This window comes from Erythranthe guttata, chromosome 13 (genome assembly GCF_056151865.1).
Source record: "Erythranthe guttata isolate IM_541 chromosome 13, IM_541, whole genome shotgun sequence".
Lineage (NCBI taxonomy): Eukaryota > Viridiplantae > Streptophyta > Magnoliopsida > Lamiales > Phrymaceae > Erythranthe > Erythranthe guttata.
In genome coordinates, this window is record NC_142545.1 from 3,118,291 (window position 1) to 3,139,361 (window position 21,071).

The 21,071-nt window shown below is 32.4% G+C and overlaps 2 protein-coding genes across 3 annotated transcripts in view; both read left to right on the forward strand.

Annotated features, from left to right (window-relative positions):
• Positions 1 to 3,205: 3,205 nt before the first annotated feature.
• LOC105968180 (uncharacterized) overlaps positions 3,206 to 21,071 on the forward strand; it is a 34,817-nt gene continuing 16,951 nt past the window's right edge. Inside the window, exons 1-2 of one of the 2 annotated variants that reach the window (XM_088812167.1) lie at positions 3,214 to 3,545; positions 3,887 to 4,959. In XM_088812167.1, the coding sequence (XP_088668293.1) occupies positions 3,365 to 3,545; positions 3,887 to 4,791 (1,086 nt within the window). In that variant the 5' untranslated portion in view covers positions 3,214 to 3,364 and the 3' untranslated portion in view covers positions 4,792 to 4,959. Of the gene's footprint in view, positions 3,546 to 3,886; positions 4,960 to 21,071 lie in introns of those variants that run through there. The other variant, XM_088812166.1, reaches the window with a different exon arrangement.
• Positions 18,571 to 20,009, forward strand: LOC148765672 (uncharacterized). The gene is made up of 2 exons (XM_088811756.1): positions 18,571 to 18,745; positions 18,943 to 20,009. Exons 1-2 carry the CDS (start codon positions 18,571 to 18,573, stop codon positions 20,007 to 20,009), a joined length of 1,242 nt encoding a protein of 413 aa, XP_088667882.1.

The window sequence follows — 21,071 nt, forward strand, 5'->3', positions numbered from 1 at the left end:
ACCTGCGATCATAGAACACATGAACTAAGCCGGGGGTTGATCCGGCGGAAACCCCTCCGACGCTCAAGTCAGACGTGCTGATCATAGAAATAGTCCAGAGAATACGTATTGTAGTATTGCTCAGTTAATAGGACGTACCTTAATAAAATGAGTAAAACCTCTATTTATATGTCGTTTATTGGGTTGGGTTTGTTTTGTTGGGCCCAAGCCTTACTTGAAGGTGTTTGGGCCTCGGTGATATTAGTCTTCGATATTGGGCTCGTAGCCTAGTAGGTAAAGAAATTGTAGGCCCATTGGGTTGGCTCAATTAGGCATATCACTTGCGGTTGGCGATTGCAGTACATCGTTGTGGCAGGAACTCGAGACTTCGGAGATTTTGATGTGCTTGATGTCTTTGATATTTGGTTTGTGTTCATGTTTAAGTGTGTCAGACCTTCTTTTATAGGCTCAAGCTAGGATTCCTTGACTTGAAGTATGTGTCGGTGAATGTGAACACTTACAACGTAACTTAATTTATTTCGACTAAATTGGGCGCAAATAGTTGACAAAAAACAAATATTTATTTATTTATGGGTTAACCAACCCACTTCAAACATTTCTAAAGCCCCAAGTATCTCAGGAATTTTAGGGGAGAGCAAAAATACCGAATTGTAAACTGGAAAAAATTGAGCCGACATGAATAGTACCCCAACTTACAAATTGCATGTACGGTAAATTTTTTTTTTTTTTTTTTGAAAAACCGAAAAAATGGGTTCTTTTTTATGGTGAATACAGAGAAATACCGAACCGTTTATCGAACCAAACCGATTATAGTGCAAAACGAGACTTTGTTTCTTATGTCTTGTATAAATACTTAATTTCCCTAATTTCTCTAGTTTCGGTTAATCACATAGTTTTTTTTTTTTTTTTTTTTTTTTTAAACCTTAGAGAATGAACGGAATAATGTTATTCTCATACCCGTAATAACATTTAACAAGACCACCCAAATGGCATTGATTTATTTAATTTTCAAACGATTTTTTTTTTTTCTTGTTGGGAATTTTAAGAGGGTTTATTTCTTTGTTAATTCTCAAACACTGGGCTGAAAAGTCAAAACTCGCAGTTAATCAAAGATTGGTTTTGTGCTGAACCGAAAGGCAAAACCAAAACAATAAATAAACTGAATTGATACCGAAATCGTAAATCGAAAACTGAAAAATTGATTAGCAAAACCCGACATGTTTGGTTTTTAAATTTTGAAAAATTGAAATTATTGGTACATGTTTGATTTTTCGCAAAAATCGAGCCATACCGACACTTGCAGCACCCTAATGAATTTTAAATAAAATCCAATTATTATTTTACATCAATTTGAGACTTAATCAATATTCAATTTACATGGACTAATATTTTTTTTTAAATTTAATCCCAAAAAATGGGTATCAACAAATGGGTTAGCTTAAATATTAAAAAAATCATAGTCCCAAACTTCTCAAATTTTGTTTATGAAAAATTGAAAACTATATATCGATATTTTTATGCACATATTGAAACAAATATTCATTTTGTTATGCAATGGATTGAATATACCGAATAATTTTTAGAAATATCTTACAATTACCTTCCTAGGATAAATTTGGAATTTGTAGAGAATATTCCCTAGAAACTCAACGAATCTTTCAACTCGGAGTTTGTAAGGTGAGTACAAACTTCAGGGCTATACATGCAATATATATCTTAAGCCAGTGGTTTTTTTATAATTAGACTAAATTTTAGGGGTAATAATCATATAGTTTGTTAGGGCATCTCCAAGGTGAAGAGCTAAAAATGGAGATGCTATATCTATAATAGCTAGTGAATAGTGTTATACCACCTCCCTTTTTACTATCCTACTCCAATCATATCATTTAAAATTTAGCATTTTATTATATTTTATTAATTTTCAATTATTTTATGAATTGATATTTGTAAGTAGTGTTTGTTATATATAGTATTTATAATTTGATTTGATTTTATATCTTTATAATTATTTTATAAATTGATTATTTAAAATAAATAGTAATTAATTTATTAATAATAATATATTTTATAAATTTAATAAATGAATCAAACATTGAAAAATCATAAAAAGATAATTAAACCTAATATACCAAAATTAGATTTATGGAACATGTCTTTTATAAATAAAAATGAATAAAATTACCTAAATAAATAAATTAAACTTAAGTAGAAAGAAGACTCCAGAACCAAAAGGAAAAAAAAAAAATCAAATACACAAACTCAGACGTGTGCTTTGTGAATGGGGATAGTACTTTTTATTTATTATTTTAATATTTCTTCATTTAGCTTTCCTGTACAGTAGATGGTATATATAGCTCTTGGGTGATTAATTTTACCTTGCAAGCAAAATTTTAGCATCTCCGTTGGAGATAGTTTTTTAGTTCACAAATGCTAAATTTCTGATTTTTTAGCATATAGTAGCTCCAAAACCCAATGGTTGGAGATGTTCTTAAACAAAAAAATCAATATTAGTTTCATCACATTTAGTACTTTGGTCTCATTTTAAAGAAAGTACTCACAGTTATTACTCTTTGACATTTTTCTCCTTCTCGTGGAACTTTATTATGACATCACCAAAAAAAAATAATAAATAAATAAAGACGATCAAACTCGTATTTATCAACTTTGACTTAGTTTCATGATATAAAAAATAACTGCAAAATTACGACCACCCGTGAACTAATGTCAAATAATAAAATTCCCTTTTCTATTTGAATAATTACAACCACCATTTTTAACTATGTATCTTATACGTTTATCCTTACGTTGTCAAATTTACCTACTGAATGAGGGTTTTTTTAAGACAATACACACTTGAGGAGGTGGTTGTAATTACTCGAACATGAGGGGCTATTTTATCATTTAACCTTACCTCAGGGGTAGGCCGTAATTTTCCCTAAAAATAAAATGAAAAAGATTTTCTATCTAAAGTGAATGAGCACAATACCATTAATTTTCTTTAAACCATCTTATCTCTAGGAAAATTATGTTGATGAAACAACAAAAAAGAAACGTGGTCTTCGGATTTAAACCAACATCTAATGCAATTGTTCTTAAGTGCAAAATTAAAAGTTGTTCAAACAAGAAGTCAACGAGTCAAATGGTCACACAACACAATCAATCTCAACAATTACTCATTTTTAATATTGGTAAATTCTATTTACACCTCTTTTCCATAACTATAAATAGGGAAAAAATAATCTATTACAAATCACTCACCTTCAACTTTCCAAACCTTATATTCATTCCAATTTCCCTTCTTCCTTCATCTATTCTCAAATTTTCACTCACACTTAAAAGGCTAAAAAAACCCTAGATTCTTGCTATGGCTATGGCGGTTTCTCCATCTATTATAAGCTTTTTGTTTGTTCTTTTAATGGAGCTTTTGTGCTTGGCTCGTGCATTTGAATTTTATGTCGGTGGGAATGATGGTTGGACACTTGAGCCATCGGAGTACTATAATCATTGGGCTGAACGATATCGTTTTCAGATCAACGACGAAATCGGTACGTCTTCTTAAGTTTTCTCTCTTTTCCAATGTGCATGTGTGTGAATAAACAAGAAAATTAAACTAATATGCAATTAAAACCTTTACAAATTAACACAGTTGTAACCAATCAGATCCAGTTAATTTAGCGAAATAGTAACTTTCCCCACTATTTTTTAGCACGTATGTTGTCCTTCAATCAGGACTGGAATTTTTTTTTTTTATTTAAACGATGTTATTAATTTATCGAAATTATACTCTAGATTAAATTAAATTGACATATATAGTTCAAGAATTATATATTGCTTTCTCATTTTATTATTTACAATTAATGCACATTTTGTTGTTAATAATTTGCAGTATTCAAATACAAGAAAGGGCATGATTCGATACTTGTTGTAAATGAAAATGACTATTCAAAATGCAACAAAGAAAATCCAATAAAAATATTAAAAGATGGTGACTCCAAATTCAAGTTTGAGAAATCGGGCCCTTTCTTCTTCATTAGTGGCCATAACCAAAATTGTGAGAGGGGGGAGAAGTTGATCGTCGTTGTTCTTTCCGATCGCCACCGCAACACCACCCACAATGCTCCATCGCCGCCGCCGGAGACACCCCTCAAACCACCGTCCCACTCTCCTTCTCCATCACCTTCTCCGTATATTAACAAACCTCCAACCCCAGCTCCGATTACTCATCACTCACCAACTCCTTCTCACGCGCCACCCACTCACTCTCCATCCCCATCTCCGACCACCCACACACCCATTACTCACCACTCGCCAACCCCTTCACACGCGCCGCCCGCCCATCCACCATCTCATTCCCCGGCCCCTTCGCCGGCGGACAAACCCACTACATACACGCCACCCGTGGAACCACCATCTCCAATTACTCACCACTCACCAACCCCTTCACACGCGCCGCCGCATTCCAACGCTCCAGCCCCTTCTCCGGCAACCAAATCTACTACACACGCACCGCGCGTGGAACCACCCTCTCATTCGCCATCACCATCTTCGCACATTAATCATTCACCGTCACCATCCACTCATGAAGCTGAATCCCCAAAGAAACACGACGGCGGCGCACCTCAGTCGGACCACTATGCTCCGGCGCCGCATGCATATTCTCCGGCGGCGTTTCTGCCGCCCCACCATGCTCCGGCACCTGCACCTTCAGCTGCGTCGCGCTTCGGTGGTTCGTTGGTTGTGATCGTTGGTTTCGGTATTGCGGCGACCATGATTTCTGCTGGCTTTGTTTAAGTTTCTATAGCTTGTTTTAATTTATTTCCCGGTTCAATTTTTTCTTTCTTTTTTTGTTTTTTTGTGTTGGATTTATTTTGAATTTTCATTTCTTGTTTGTGTATTAAATTTCTTTTGTAATTCTCGCTTCAATTTCAATTTTAAGTAATTAAAATTCCCTTTTCTCTATCACAATTATTTCCATCATAAAATATATAAATATATTGAATATCTAATTTAATTTTCATATTAAGTTCCACCATTGGAAGAATGAGATGAGTGTTGTCTCACAATGGTTATTGGTCTAACGGTTGGAGCAATTGACCTTGTGTTAATTGACCCAAGATCGAATCCCCTTGCCACTAATCGGTAGGTCGAGTTTGTAACACGTGGTTAGTGTAGTTTACGTCTCTCGTATAATTTGCAAACTATTATATGAGAGTATAGGTCGGTAGGTTGAGTTTGTAGCACGTGGTTAGTGTAGTTTACGTCTCTCGTATAATTTGCAAACTATTATATGAGAGTGTAGCCTTGTAGATTTACCCAGTGTATGAATGCATTTGATTTATGTATGACCCTCGCCTATCGCCTAGATTATGTTTAGCTTCAGGTATTTCATTTATTTGTTTTGCATTGATTTGGATTTTGGATAGGTTAATTAATAAATATTTGGTGGATTTAATATGTTGAGAAATTAGGAAATAAATACCATAAAAGAGAGCAATGTAGGGAGAATATGTAATATGTTATTCCATATTTTCAAGTGTACAAACACATTACATGGTGCTCTATATATACCACTAGAAAAGACCTCTCAAAGGTCATGAGTTACAATACCATAATAGGATCATCAATAGGTATTATGGTGTGATAATGGTGAGAGTGATCGTGATTGATGATGGTGAGTAATGGTGGTCATCCACTCCTTTAAGAATTCATAACACTCCCCCTTGGATGTCCACCATATATGGAGTATGCCTCGTTAAAACCTTGTTAGGAAAACCCGATGGGACAAAACCTAAACGAAGGAAAAATAGTACATACCATCTGAAGCTTGTGAGCGTGACACTGCCTCGTTAAAACCTTGCCAAGAAAAATCCAATGGGACAAAAACTTGAACGAAGGAAAAAAAGTACAGTGTTGGAACTATTGATAACGCTCCCCCTGATTTCAACAAGAGACATTAGAGTCTCCTCAAGATTTAAGTCACCTCAAATGATAATAGTGATAAATTTACTTGATTATTCCTTTTGTAAACAAGGTATTCACTAAGGTGACAATACTATATTCTTGAATATGTAAATTGATCATTCGTAGAGTCTAACTCATGAGACATCTTATTATGTGCTTCAAGCATTTTAAATTCTTTATTGATTTTATGATCCATATATATGTGCGGTAATTTTAATTTCATCCATATGATGCATGTCAAATATTTTGAACACCATCATAAAGTGATTGCATCATATAAATATATTTTCAAAAGGTATTCAAATGTACAACAATAATTTTACCCACTTTTGCACTAAAGGCTTTTACAACTTTATGTGTAATGACCGCAAGTCAATGTACAATTCATGTAATCAATAATTTCAAATAATCATGGTCAATTGCATTTGTGAATGCATATACTAATGACCAATTAGATGTCGACATCTATTAAAATGTACGAGCTTCAAGCTCTTCACATTATAAAAATAATTGTACATATAGTTATTCGATAACATCTTTCGTACTCCCCATATTTCTTTATAATCAATCAAGAGCCCACTATTTCACTTTCCGGTACCGGATTCTCCTAAGAGAATTATCTTCATATAAATGGGGATTGTAGCCTTTGTGGGTACGATCTCTTGTAGAGATCCATATCTTTTCATGTACTATGTATTTTTCTCTTATAGAGAATTTTCTTGCATCAATAAATTTTTTCATAATACTTTATGTGCGTGAGCTCATTATTTATTTCAATAAAAATGTCCCTCATGGACAAAACGCGCGCTTTTGAGTTTCACAATGTGGGTGGAGTATTGAGGACTACTTGTCCACTTTCAAACTCATTATAAACAAATTCAATTTGGTACATGAATATTCATTCGAAAAGAATTTTCGAATATTAAATCGGTACAACAACAAAATTGAGAACTAATAGTCTCAAATGCATCTCTATTCACTTAGAGAGCAAGCTAACCATGATTTATTTGCCAATCAATTCTTTATTGGCACATATAACGGTTCAATTTAAAATGATCTCGGTAGCTACCATATCATCAATGATTTTCTCTCCAAATATATATTTTATTTATGCCACCGTAGCTGGCAAAAAAATTTTAAATCGCAGTAATGGATATTGGTTGAGGCGTCCCCCAACATCGTCTTTAAGACGAATCCTTTCATCGAATGAGATAAGTAATAGGATGATATTACGATGCTACTAGCGCTAGTAGACTTTAATTGAACGGTATTCACACCACTTATAAGTGTGTTAATCATTCGAACCAACATATATATCCCCCCCTCTTATATGCATAAATTAAGATTGGTTAGTTGTGTACCATAATCATTTTTCACCCATTTAGGGATTCACGATGCAATCACAATGTGAAATTTGTCCTTCGAGGACATTCGTTTATTAAGCCTTTCATGGCAAAATCTAATGTGCAATGTGTCCTTCTTAGACATTTTCTCTTGCACTCATTTGCAACATATATTATAATATCAAGTTGCTATTTTGTCGATAAATGCATCTAGCATTTTACACATTAAAATTGTTGCAAATGAATTCTTTTTTCTTTTGTGCTTAAATATATCCATGCACAAATTTAGATGAGACAAATATCATTTCATATAATTCACGCCATTATACAAGAACCGACTTCTTATCTCCCCCTTAACGGCGGGAAAATTGTCTTATTAAAATGGCAATTGACAATATATGCCATAGAAATATCTCCCATTAGGGGTGCAAAATATTGCATAGATAAATTATAAATAAACCATGTGATATAGTTGTTATCTAGATGAGAGTAACTAACAGGTTCGGTGCACAAATGACCAAATTTCAAAATTTTAAAAATTCAGGGACCAAACTGTAAATTTTGAAAATTTAGGGACCAAACTGTAATTTTATAGAATAATTATTTCTAAATTAAAACAAGAATTTTTGACTTGACATGGGTAATTTAGTCTTTTCCAGTTTTCTATTCAAGGGTTTATGTGCTCATTATTTCATACCATAAGGGTTCATGTGCAAACTTTCAAAACCACAAGGGGGTTATGTGCCTAATTTCATACCATAAGGGGGTCATGTGCAAAATGTCAAAACCACAAGGGGGTTATGTGCCTAATTTCATACCATAAAGAGGTCATGTGCAAATGTTCATACCACAAGGGAGTTAAGTGGTATTTACCATTTTTTTTAATGTGAAAGAATGAATGTGAGTTGGTTTCTTCCCTTTTATGTATAGCCTAATATACCCCTCTTTACTGAACGAAAACATTAAGCATTTAAGGTTAATTTAGTAATTACAAAGTAAATAAATTAGTGCACTACTAAATTAATTTTATTGATCTCTTGAAATAATCAAAATCTCATGTCTCAATTGAATTAAGGAGTACGTCCATTAATAAGCGTTAGTGCATCAGTAATAAATGAACATAAAATAATACTCCTACCTTACCTTAATATTTGTCACTTTTGCCATTTTTTCATATTTCAAATTAGGGTAAATTACAAACACCCCCCTGAGGTATGATCAAATTACAAAAACACCCCTCTTGTTTGGATAATTACAACCACCCCCTCAGCTCTTCAAATTTAGTAGAATCGTCGAGATTATATGAAATATTATCACTTTTGTACCCGTTTTATACCATTCAAACTCTACAATATGAATTAAGATGATCATAATATGTGATTTTTAGCTTGTGTATATCAGTTTGTAGTGCATCGGAAATTGTATTTTTATACAAAACGAATACAAACTAGAGCACATTCCACGGAATCTAGATGATTTTATTGAATTTGGCACAATAAGGGTGGAGGTGTAAGAAAAAATCATAGTTGAGGGGAGTAGATGTAATTATCCAAACAAGAGGGGGATTTTTGTAATTTGATCATACCTCAGGGGGGTGTTTGTAATTTACCCTTCAAATTATTTGTCATTTTACTATTCCAATGAATAATTAATTGCATTTTTTTCAATTTTGCCATTTCTCACTCATAATTAATTGAAATATAATTATTTAAAAATCAATTAAAGACATGGGCATTTTAATGATTTACTATACTTTTTGTTACTATCTAGGCATATTTATTGAATTTCTTAATATACGTGCAACTAACAAAAGTGACAACTATTGAGAGAAGGAGGGAGTAATAGATTAAACTAATTTTATATTAAATAATTATAACAACATTTGAATTAATCGAAGTTACACTAGGTCAAAACACAGTTCTGGCGACGTTAAAATTTGCCACTAAATCAAAATCGTCGCACCGTTGCGACGATTCCTACTACTTTAGTCGCAACAGTTTAAATCCCGCTTTTGACTCAAAACCTTTGCGACATAACTGAAATATCGTCGCTTTGTTGCGTCGAATTTTTTCTTAAACGTCGCAACGAGAAAACAAAATTATTTTCACATATTTTTAAGACGAAAAAGCGACAAACGTCGCGCAAAGTAATTTTTTTTTAAAATTATATTATAGCGACGAAATACGGAGAATCGTCGCAACGAGTTTGAAAAAAATATTTTTTTCTTCAATCCCTACGACGAAATGTACGTCGTCGCAATTAGAATATTTTTCATTTTATTTATTATGTTACCCTGCGACGAATTGTGACTAAACGTCGCAACAAAATTGCATTTATTTTTTTTCCCTTTGCGTCGATTTCATAAAACGTCGTAGTTAGAATAAATTATTTTCCTTTTATTATTTTTTAATAAATATTGCGACGAATATGTATCCGAAACATCGCAAGAGTTTTCTCTTTCCCAAATTTTCGAGCCCAGGTTGCTACGAATACATAAACGTCGCAATGGAATTAATTTTTTATTATTTTTTGGCGACGATTGATATTGAATCGACGCAATGAATTAATTTAAGATTTATTTTTATTTCATTTTAGCGTCGATTTAGTGTAATTCGTCGCATAAGAGAATGGGATAAAAACCTAATTCGTTTCAGCCCAACTCTCCATTCTCTCTCTCTCTCTCTCTCTCTACCGTCGCCGATGGCGGCGTCGTTCTGCCGGCGCCATTCCACCATCACCGGCCACCAAACTGACCTAATTTCAATTTGTAATCTACGCCATCAACCCCCCGTTTTCTCTCTCTCTCTCTCTCTCTCTCTCTCTCTCTACTGTTAAGGATCTGTTCCGGTGTCATCATTCCACCTCTGCCGTTGCCTTGCCGCCGCCTCGTCGCCACATTTCCCTGCCGACCTCTCCCCTCGTAGTGAGTGCCTTTAATTTCTGTAATTTTCCTTTAATTTCTCCCCAATTACAAATAAAACAAAGACAAGGTGTATGCATATTTCTGTATGTGTGCTGATTTTGAATATATGAATTTCTATATTTTAAATTATTCTTAACCTTTTTTTTTCTATTATAGCTTTTGAAATATTAAGTAATTAAATTGATGTTGTTTAAATAGATTTCTAGAGCTTTTCAAATGACTTGATATGTTCGATTTTAGGTAATCGAATTTAAAAACTTAAAAGATAATCGAATGGAAAATGTTTGTTTACAATGTGATGTGGCATTTTTGGCGACTTCATCGAATTTGTGTGTATTTGTGTATGTTTGTGTATATTTGTGTGTATGTGTGTAGAGTGTGTGTTTTTTGTGTAGTTTGTGTTTTTTCTATGTATGGTTTTGTTGTTATCTTCTAGTGAATTATGTTTACATATATTTTTCTTATCTTCTTACTTATACTAACTCTAGAGAGAGAAAAGTGGAAAGTGGGCTGGGTCTAAGCGGGTAAATAGTTGGCTTTTTGGGCCTATGCAAAATAGCCCGGATCATCTATTCCCCCTACTATGCCTCAATAAAGAATAAACGAAGGCGATGTGTAGTACAAATGTTATGATATGTACCCTTTTATTTTAGAAGATATCTACTCCCCCAGCTCCTTGCGCCGCCGCCGCCGCTGCTTCCCTCACCTCCTTGCACTGCCGCCGGCGCTGCTCCACCACCGCCTTGCACCGCTGCTCCGCCACGGCCTTGTGCCAGCCGTCATTGCTCCTCCCACCTCCTTAAACTCCGTATTAAATCATCCACTTCACCTTTTTAAGTTATTTTTTTAATTTATGAATGTCTATCTATTTTTAATTTATTTTTTTAAGCTCTGAATTCTTACCGTTTCACCTTTTAAAAAAAAAAAAATTGATGAAAACCAACTGAATTTGAAAAATTCAAATCGTGATTCAACAATTTGCAATCAGATTAATGGTGAATTTCAGATCTGGAACCGGTGGTCTTTGATTTGTATATATTTACTGCATTTATAAAAAAAAACTAGATCTACTATGTTTTTGAATGATTTTAATTTTTCGATTAATTTATCAAAAAAAAAAAAAATCATATCTACTATGTTTTTGAATCAATTTAATTTAATTTTTTTGGATTAATTTATTTTTTTATTATAAATGTATCTAATTTTTTTTTTTGTATTTATTTGAAAATGATTCGAAATGCCTCAAGTGTGAGATGTTTGTTTGTCTGTAGTATAATTTTAATCAGTAGTGGTTACTTAGTCATATACAGTCATATGTAGTCATGTATAGTCATGGCTACATATAACTATACATGACTATAGGACCTATACATATACAATCATATGTAGTTATGTATAGTCATGGCTACATATAACTATACATGACTATAGGACCTATACATATACAATCATATGTAGTTATGTATAGTCATGACTACATATAACTATACATGATCATAGTCATTTGAAGTCGATTTCAGTTCAGCAAATTTATCAACAAAAAAAAAATTATTTTCTTTTGTATTTTTCATGTAATCTAACTCGCATGTTCCATTTTGCTATTTAACTCGTATTTTCTTGTCGCATGTTTTGCTTTTATTATAATTTTATGACATGCAGAGAATAAGATGCGATGAAGTGCCTTGTGAAGTTGGATTCATGCTACAGTAGTCTAGACTTTATGTCATTATATATAACTATAGATAATTGTCGATAACTATAGTCACTTGTAGTAACATACAGTATATGCATGATATATTCATGTTTGAAGAATATATGCATGTGATTGTATTTTTTCATTTTTTGTTTGTTTGTTGATTTATAACATCAAGATCTAAATTGTGAATTTTATTTTGTTGATGTAGATGAATTTTGGTGTAAAAAGACAGTACATGACTACATATAACTATACATGACTTTTGAACTTGTAGTACATCGTAGTCATGTGTAGTATACTTTCAGTTCAGTAATATTACCAAAATTTGAATTTATAAAAAAAAAATTAAAAAAAAATTAAAAAATTAAAAAAATTGAAAATTAAAAAATAAAAAAAAAATTAAAAATTAGAAAATCACTACAAGAAAATGCAAAATAGGCAACGATTTCTTTATCGACGAAATGAATTCCGTTGCCAGTAGTTATATTTTAGCAACGAAATATAGTATTTGTGGTTAAAGAATAACGTTTTTGAAACAATATATTTTTGTTGCCTTTGAATCTCATAGGCAACGAAATATATTGTCATGAATAGTATCGTATATATTTTACAACAAATTTAATGTAAGACAACAACTTTATTGTTGCAAAAGAGTATTTTTTTTTTTGCTACGATATAAAATTGTAGTAAATACATTTACAATGGCAACAATTTTATTTTTGTTGTGAATAAGTGACGAAAGACAACGAAATATTTTGTTGTAAATGCTCCAAGTGATTTGACAACAAAATATACTCGTTGTAAAACTTATTTGTTTATATTAACTACAATAACTCATAATTTTTTTGTTAAGTCAATTGTTGATATGATTTTAAAAAATACTATATATAATTAATGGTAGATGTTATATTTATAATTAAATTTTATTGTAAATTCTTTTTTGAACATAAAGTACATATAATAAATTATTTGTTATGACATATTATTTATTTATCTAGTTATTTTAATCATTTGATTTTGTGTATTTAGTTTTTATAAATTTATTTTCAGTCAGTTTACACAAATGTAGTGTTGCCCCAGCGGTTTGAAGGGTGTCTAACTTCAAATCAACTAGAGTTCGACTCTTACCATTGTCATGTCTCCATATATTTGACATTTATCAAGCGAGTTAGTCTATTGGGCTAATCATGAGTTTAACCCAACAATTTCGACTCTGAAGCGGTTCGGTAGTCCAAAGGTCGGGCTGGCGGGTGCGATCGAAAATAAGTCATGTATTGGCAACAATAAATATGTTGTCCAAAGGTCGGGCTGGCGGGTGCGATCGAAAATAAGTCATGTATTGGCAACAATAAATATGTTGCAGCAAAATACAATTTTGTTATTAATCATATTGGCAACGATTTATGTGTTGCAACGACATAACTATGTTGTCTATAATGCATTATTGGCAACGATTTGTAACATTTCGTTGCCCGGAACTTTTGGTGACAAGGAAACGACAACGAAGGTGGCAACAAAATAATTTTGTTGCAAGAGGAATTGGCAACAAAATTAAAGTCTTTTGGCAACAAAATATATTGTTGCCAATTTGACAATTTCTTGTCGTGAAAAAATAAAAAATTTGAAAAATTAAAAAAATCGAAATATTAAAAATTATTTTATAAAAAAATACAATAATAATAAAAAAATGTATAATATATATACAGGAATAAAAAAAATTATTAAATTAAAAACGATGATATATGCAGTACAAAAATACTAAATGCAGGTCTAAAATGATAAATGCAGTTGGTGAAAATGTTGAATGCAGTTGGACGAAAATTGCAAATAAGGGCAGAATAGTATTTTTGCCTCTCCAGGGGGTATCTCAAAGGAAGATTTTTAGGGGTGTATATCAAATGGACCCTTATTTTAAAGGGAAAATTAGAGAAAATTCCCTCACCTAGGAAATATAGTTAAGGAAACACCCCATTCCAAAAATAATTAGAGAAAATCCCCTTACCTAATATTCCACCCATGTGATCTTTTTATAATTCCAAAATACCCTTAATTGTCTATTATACTCTTTCAAAACCCTAATTCTTATTTTTAATTTTTCATCCGCCGTTTTCAATGTTCCAGCTTTTCTCTTCTTCTTTGTTTTTTTTTCTCTGTTTTCTCCGGCAATCTTCTCCGCCGTTGCCGCCGGAAGATGGAGAAAGAAAGAAGAAGAAGCACCCATCAAACATTATAAATGATTTTGACAGCAATTCTGAATTCGAATGCCAGGATTGCTACATCGGAGGCGAAAAGAGGTAAGATTGTCGATTTGTCACTGGAATCGGATTTTGATGGGTGGTGATTCTGCTTTGGTTGGTGGTGCGAGTTGTGATTTTATTTATTTATTTGTAATAGAAAACCATCATAATGTCAAAGTAAGGTGGTGATGGTGTGTTGTGGCGGCGGTGTGGCAGTCGATTAAGGTTGATCGACTCCAGTTTTTTTATTTTATTTTTTGAATTTTTTGTTTATTGATTCCAATTGTATAAATCATTTATAATGTTTGTATATTTTTTGTTTTTGTAATATATATTTGATTTTGCATTTTTTTCGAAGTTGTGATTTGTTATTTTTAGTAGCAGATTCTTAATCGACTATGTTTCACATCATAGTCGATTAATATGTTTCATTGACTCCAACTTTTAATTTTCTTTTTGGATTTTTTGTTTATTGATTCCAATTGTATAAATCAATTATAATGTTTGTATATTGTTTGTTTTTGTAAAATATAGTTGAGTTTGCATTTTTGTAGTTATGATTTGTATTTTTAGTAGTCGGTTCCTTAATCGACTATAGTTCATCATAGTCGATTTAATACGCTTCATAGTCGATTAACACACCCGATAGAGAAAAAAAGTTTAAAAAACGAAAAAAAGTTATAAATAAAATAAAAGAAATTAATAAAAAACAAAATTTTAAAAAATAAAAAAATAATAAAAAAAATTAAAAAAAATTAAAAAAAAATTAAAAAAATTAAATAATAATAATAATAAGAGAGAGAGAGAGAGAGAGAGAGAGAGAGAGAGAGAGAGAGAGAGAGAGAGAGAGAGAGAGAGAGAGAGAGAGAGAGAGAGAGAGATGATGGGTCATGGTCATGGGGATAGTGTCTAAGGTGGAGGGACATAAATGGAAAAATTGGTGGCTGAATTTTGAGTAAGTTTTCCTCAAATGGTGCAAAATAGTTTGAGTCATCCCCTCTTAAAAGAAGTATTGAGAAGGTTATATCAAACAGCCCCTATTTTAAACTCAATGTCAAATTTATCCCATAATACTAACACAAAAAATATAAAAATATCTCCTATTTTTTACAGCCTAAGTTAATTTTATTAACAATGCTCAATGGAATTACTAAGGACAAGGGGTATGTTATATTTTTTCGTTAGTATAACATGTTAAACGTGACATTGACTAAAATAATTGCACATCAATAGCAAAACCAATTAATGTACATAAATACATTGCACTAGCAATTGATATTAAAGACCCAAAAAAATAGGTTACTCACCATATGTTATGTAGTTTATGTTATAACGATAAGACAACAATTATACAAATCTGAAACGAATTTAGTCGAACCAAACCAGTTGAGTTGAATCACCTTGAAAATAACTTAGAGAATACTCGATTATTAAGTGACCGTGTTAATACTTAAATAGAGATTTATCGACGTTCGAATCAATGTGTAGCTCTCATCGACTCAATTACGGCCCTAATTTCTCTTTATAATGTATAGTACAGATGTATGGCCGGCTCAACACTTTTAGAGACTTAAGCGAAAAATAAATTGAGGATTTTCTATAGATCTTTGTTTAATAGTGTTTCATTTACATACAATTTAGTTTTTTTTTTTTTCGAATTTTTAGTGTGAAGGTGCTCTAATATTTTTTATTGATAATATAATGAGCCGTATTTTAAAGGGTAAATGATAAATTGGCCCATGATAGGGGAACTTAATTAAAAAATAGATATTCAATTTTTTTTGTTTTTCAAATAAATCCAGCTCATTCAAACTTATTTGCAAATAAGAAAAAAACTTTTTATATATACCAAAATTACCCCCAATTCCGTGAAATCCTTATTCAAATCCAATTTCTTGATTTACACCCCAACTTAGCCCAATTTCACCAATTAACTAAATTTGACCTGCCACCGCCGCAGACTGCTGGTCTCCGGCGTTAATTTTTTTTTTTTTTTGAATTTTTTTTTCTGAAGTTTTATTCCGACAGATCAACCACCGTAGACTTTTTTTTTTTAAAACTTGTTTTTTTCGTAAAAAAAATTATTTTAATTAATATTACTTTCTTGGCTGCTAAATTACGGTCTCCAGCGGTAATTTAATTGATCGAGACAGTAATATTACTGTATTAATGAATTTTATTGTCTTGGCATGCAATTTTGCCGTCGTCGACCATAATATTACTGCCTCATGCAATAATATTACTGTTTGGGATAGTAATATTAGTAATATTACTGTTCGGGAAAGTAATATTCATAATATTACTATTCGGGATAGTAATATTACTATTTGGGACAATAATATTAGTAATATTACTGTTTTGGTATTCAATATTACCATTTCAGACAATAATTTTGTTGTTAACACAGTAATTTAGAGAGAAAAAGAAAAAGTCAACGGCAGAATCCGACCCGAAAAAAAATTCATAAAAAAAATTATTTTCTAAAAAAATACATATTTTTTCAAAAAAATATGAAAATGGGGGTTATTATGATATATTTGTTCAAATTCTGGGTCAATGTGTAATATTGAGGAAGTTAGAGTATATTTGATGGATTTGATATCAATTATACTATGAAGGGTATTTTAGACGAAAGACATGGTATATGTTTATTTACAAGACTATTTTTTGTCTGACTTGTGTGCATTAAGTCCCGTGTTATGGGTATATTTACCATTCGAATCTTAAAAAACAAATCGGTGTTTTGTTGAATTTGATAAACAAACTCACCGTGCTATTAACATCGATAAAAACCCCGATGGGATGCATTTCCTAACATGCAACCTTTTAATTTGAGTTTAGAGGCATATTGCTAAAATAATTGCATGATGGCAGGACTTTTAAGGTAAACAACATAAAATCTCTCTGTATTATGCTAAATCTGTACCAAATCTCTTTGTGTTCTTTTTATTACTTAAAATTCCCCAGTGTTTCGTTATTTCCCCCAGTGTTTCGTTATTTCTTGCATGAAGTCACTATTTTCGTTAATAGTTAACACCGTTAAATATAAAGGGGATTTTATGCAAGTTTTTTTGTACATAGGGGAATTTGGTGCATGATTTTGCAACATAGGGGAATTTGGTGCATGATTTTGCAACACAGTGGGGTCTATGCAAAATTAATTTATTCATTTAAATTTCAAATTATTTTTCTTAAATTAAGTCGAATACATCTATTAATTTACAATATGAAAGCTAAAAAACTAATATTCGAGATGGAAGTTGGAATGAGTTCTCAAATTATTTATGTTATTTCCACATATAATTAATCAGAATAAATTATAAAGATATATAATAACTTTAATAAAATATATATATATTTTTTATAAAAAAATTCACCACAATTATTGAATTTTTATTTTTCATATTACAATTGAATAAATGTGTTCGACTTAATTTAAATGAAAAAATAATTTTCATAAATTTTCCTTGTATTGTAGAAAATTTGCACTAAATTCCCTTTGTTATGAAATATTTGCCTAAAATGCTCTCTATAGTTAGCGGCATTAACTTTTAATGGAAAAAATGATTTCGTGCAAAGTAAAATAAAACATAAGGAGTTTTATGCAAGAAAAAAAATACAGTGGGATTTTGGCAAATTTTACTTCACGCAGAGGGACGACTTTATGTTGTTTACCCGGAGTTTTACTAATAAAAATACGGAGAATTTTTCAACAATTAGAATAAATATAAGAGTCCCCAATGCAATATAAACCCAAAAAATTGCTGAAAATATATCAGATATCAACAATTAGAGTTAAAACTAAATTTAGTTTCAAGACGAATACACCATTATATATTCCAAAACCATCTTCTTATCTCTTTGGAAAATATATTGGATATCAACCTTTAATCTACACATACTAATGTGTACTGTGTGTTTAGTGTTCAGTAATTTATATAAATTTACAGTTCAAGATCACCCGGTGTATTACACTAGATGTAGCATCTCATAGCCCGGAAAAGTGTTTGCATCAAACATAAAAGGTGGTCTTTGGATTTAAACAACATCTAATGCAGAAGAAAAAAACCGACTATAACGGCCCACATATATAAAAACTAATAACAATTCAAAGTACTATTAAAACTAATAAACTCAGTCAAAAATCATGCATAACTCATTTTAATAGAAATAATACTATTTACACATCCTTTTTACAACACTATATATATATATATATATATATATATATATATATATATATATATATATATATATATATATATATATATATATATATATATGGGAGCTAGAAATGTATTACAGATCACCATCTTCAACTTTCAAACCCTTTCTCTTCTTCTTCTTTCCTTTCTTCCAAAATTAATTTCTTTAGGGCTCAAACCAAATCTTCGAGTTCTTGTTATTGCAATGGCGGTTTCTTCATCTATTATGAGTTTGTTGTTTGTGATTTTGATGGAGTTTTTGTGCTTAGTTCATGCACTTCAATTTTATGTCGGTGGGGATGACGGTTGGACCCTTAAGCCATCGGAGAACTATATACACTGGGCTGAACGCTATCGCTTTCAGATCAACGATGAAATAGGTACATTTCTTATTTTTCTCCATTTTTTCAATGTGAATGTGTATGAATAAAGAAGATAAATTAATATATTTTAATAGGTATAAATTAAATTTCAAGTGTTTTGGAGCAATATGTTTATCCAAGAATAATTAACTATATATTGTTTTCTCATTTCATTATTTACAATTAATGCACATTTTGTTGTTAAAAAATTGCAGTATTCAAGTACAAGAGAGGGCATGATTCGGTACTTGTTGTAAGTGAAAATGATTATTTGAAATGCAACAAAGAAAATCCAATAAAAATAATGAAAGATGGTGACTCCAAATTCAAGTTTGAGAAATCGGGTCCATTTTTCTTCATTAGTGGACATAACCAAAATTGTGAGAAGGGGGAGAAGTTGATCGTTGTTGTTCTTTCCGATCGCCACCGCAACACCACCCACATTGCTCCATCGCCGCCGCCGCAAACACCCCTCAAACCACCGTTCCACTCTCCTTCTCCATCACCTTCTCCGTCTATGAACAAACCTCCAACCCCAGCTCCGATTACTCACCACTCACCAAGCCCTTCACCGGCAGCTAAATCTCCCACCCACGCGCCGCCAGTCAACCAGCCACCCTCTCATTCTCCATCTCCATCTCCGGCGGCCCCAGCACACAATTCTCACCACTCGCCAAGCCCTTCCCCAGCAGCTAAATCGCCCACCCACCACGCGCCGCCGGTCAAGCCACCATCTCATTCTCCATCCCAATCTCCGGCGGCCCCAGCTCCAATTACTCATCACTCACCAACTCCGTCTCCAACAGCTAAATCTCCCGCCCACGCGCCGCCGGTCAAACCACCATCTCATTCACCATCTCCATCTCCGGCGGCCCCAGCACCCATTACTCACCACTCGCCAATCCCTTCACCAGCAGCTAAATCTCCCACTCACGCGCCGCCGGTCAAGCCACCATCTCATTCTCTATCCCCAGCTCCGGCGGCTCCAGCTCCAATCACTCACCACCCACAAATCCCTTCCCCAGCATCTAAATCGCCCACGCACGCGCCACCGGTCAAGCCACCTTCTCATTCGCCATCCCCAGCTCCAATTACTCACCACTCACCGAACCCTTCCCCAGCAGCCAAAACCCCTTTACACGCACCGCCGGCCCAACCACATTCTAACTCTCCAGCCCATTCTCCGACGGCCAAATCTACTACACACGTTCCACCATCTCGTTCGCCATCACCATCGCCAAAGAAACACGGACGGCGCACCTCAGCCGGACGTGCAGCATAGCCACTATGCTCCGGCTCCGATTTCAGCTGGCTTTGTTTAAGTTCATTTCTAGCTTATTAATTTATTTTCCGGTTCAATTTTTTCTTTCCTTTTGTTTTTTGTGTTGGATTTATTTTGAACTTTGATTTTAATTTTTTGTATTTCTATTGTAACTCTTACTAAATTTAAGTGATTAAAATTCCCTCTACTCTATTGCAATTTTATTTTATTTTTTTAGAAGATATCACAGTTATTTCTACGGGTGGCATTGGTACTTGGTAGGGATACGAAAGTTTTTTACCATTACCGTGTACCAACCGTTAAGTTATGGTAATGAAAAGTTTCGTACCGTTACCGTACCAAAACATTCGGTATACCGTTGTTTGATATACGGTATACCGTTACTTTTGGTACGATACCATGGTACATGGTATTCTACCATTATCACGTATTAAGCTAAAATTTGATATAAAAAAAAAAATCTTGTCAATTTTACCCGCAAATGAATTTCGCAATATACAAATTTATATTATTTTAACGTCTTCATACATTTATTGAGCCAAACATTACAATTAATTTTACGACGTGACATAGTGCAAATTTATTCATATATATTTGGTTATTGTTAAATAAATATATATATATATATATATATATATATATATATATATATATATATATATATATATATATATATATATATATATATAAGAAGAAAAAAAGAAAAAGAATACATTTAGTTTGAGAAAATTCAGAAAACTTACATGCAATAAAATAAAGTATTAGAAATATTTTTTTTAAATAAAGTTATAAATATTATGGTATAGAAAATAAAGGAAAAAAATAAAAATAAAAATAAAAAATATACTATAATAGTAGGTATGGTACGGTACCGTATAACCATATATAGTATTGAGAATGCAATATCATTACCGTACCAACCATTTGCGGTACGGTACCAATACCGTACCGAATCAAATGGTAACCACTACTTTGGTATTTTTCGGAAATCTTCGGTTGGCATACCATGGTACTTGGCAATTGGTAATTTTTTTCCACCCCTAATTATTTCTATTACAAAAA

Bases quoted from the DNA above. Each gene is read 5' to 3' on its own strand.
- LOC148765672 (XM_088811756.1), top strand. From the start codon at position 18,571: ATGGCGGTTTCTTCATCTATTATGAGTTTGTTGTTTGTGATTTTGATG. The intron at 18,746-18,942 runs GTACATTTCTTA...AAAAAATTGCAG, and splicing joins TCAGATCAACGATGAAATAG to TATTCAAGTACAAGAGAGGG.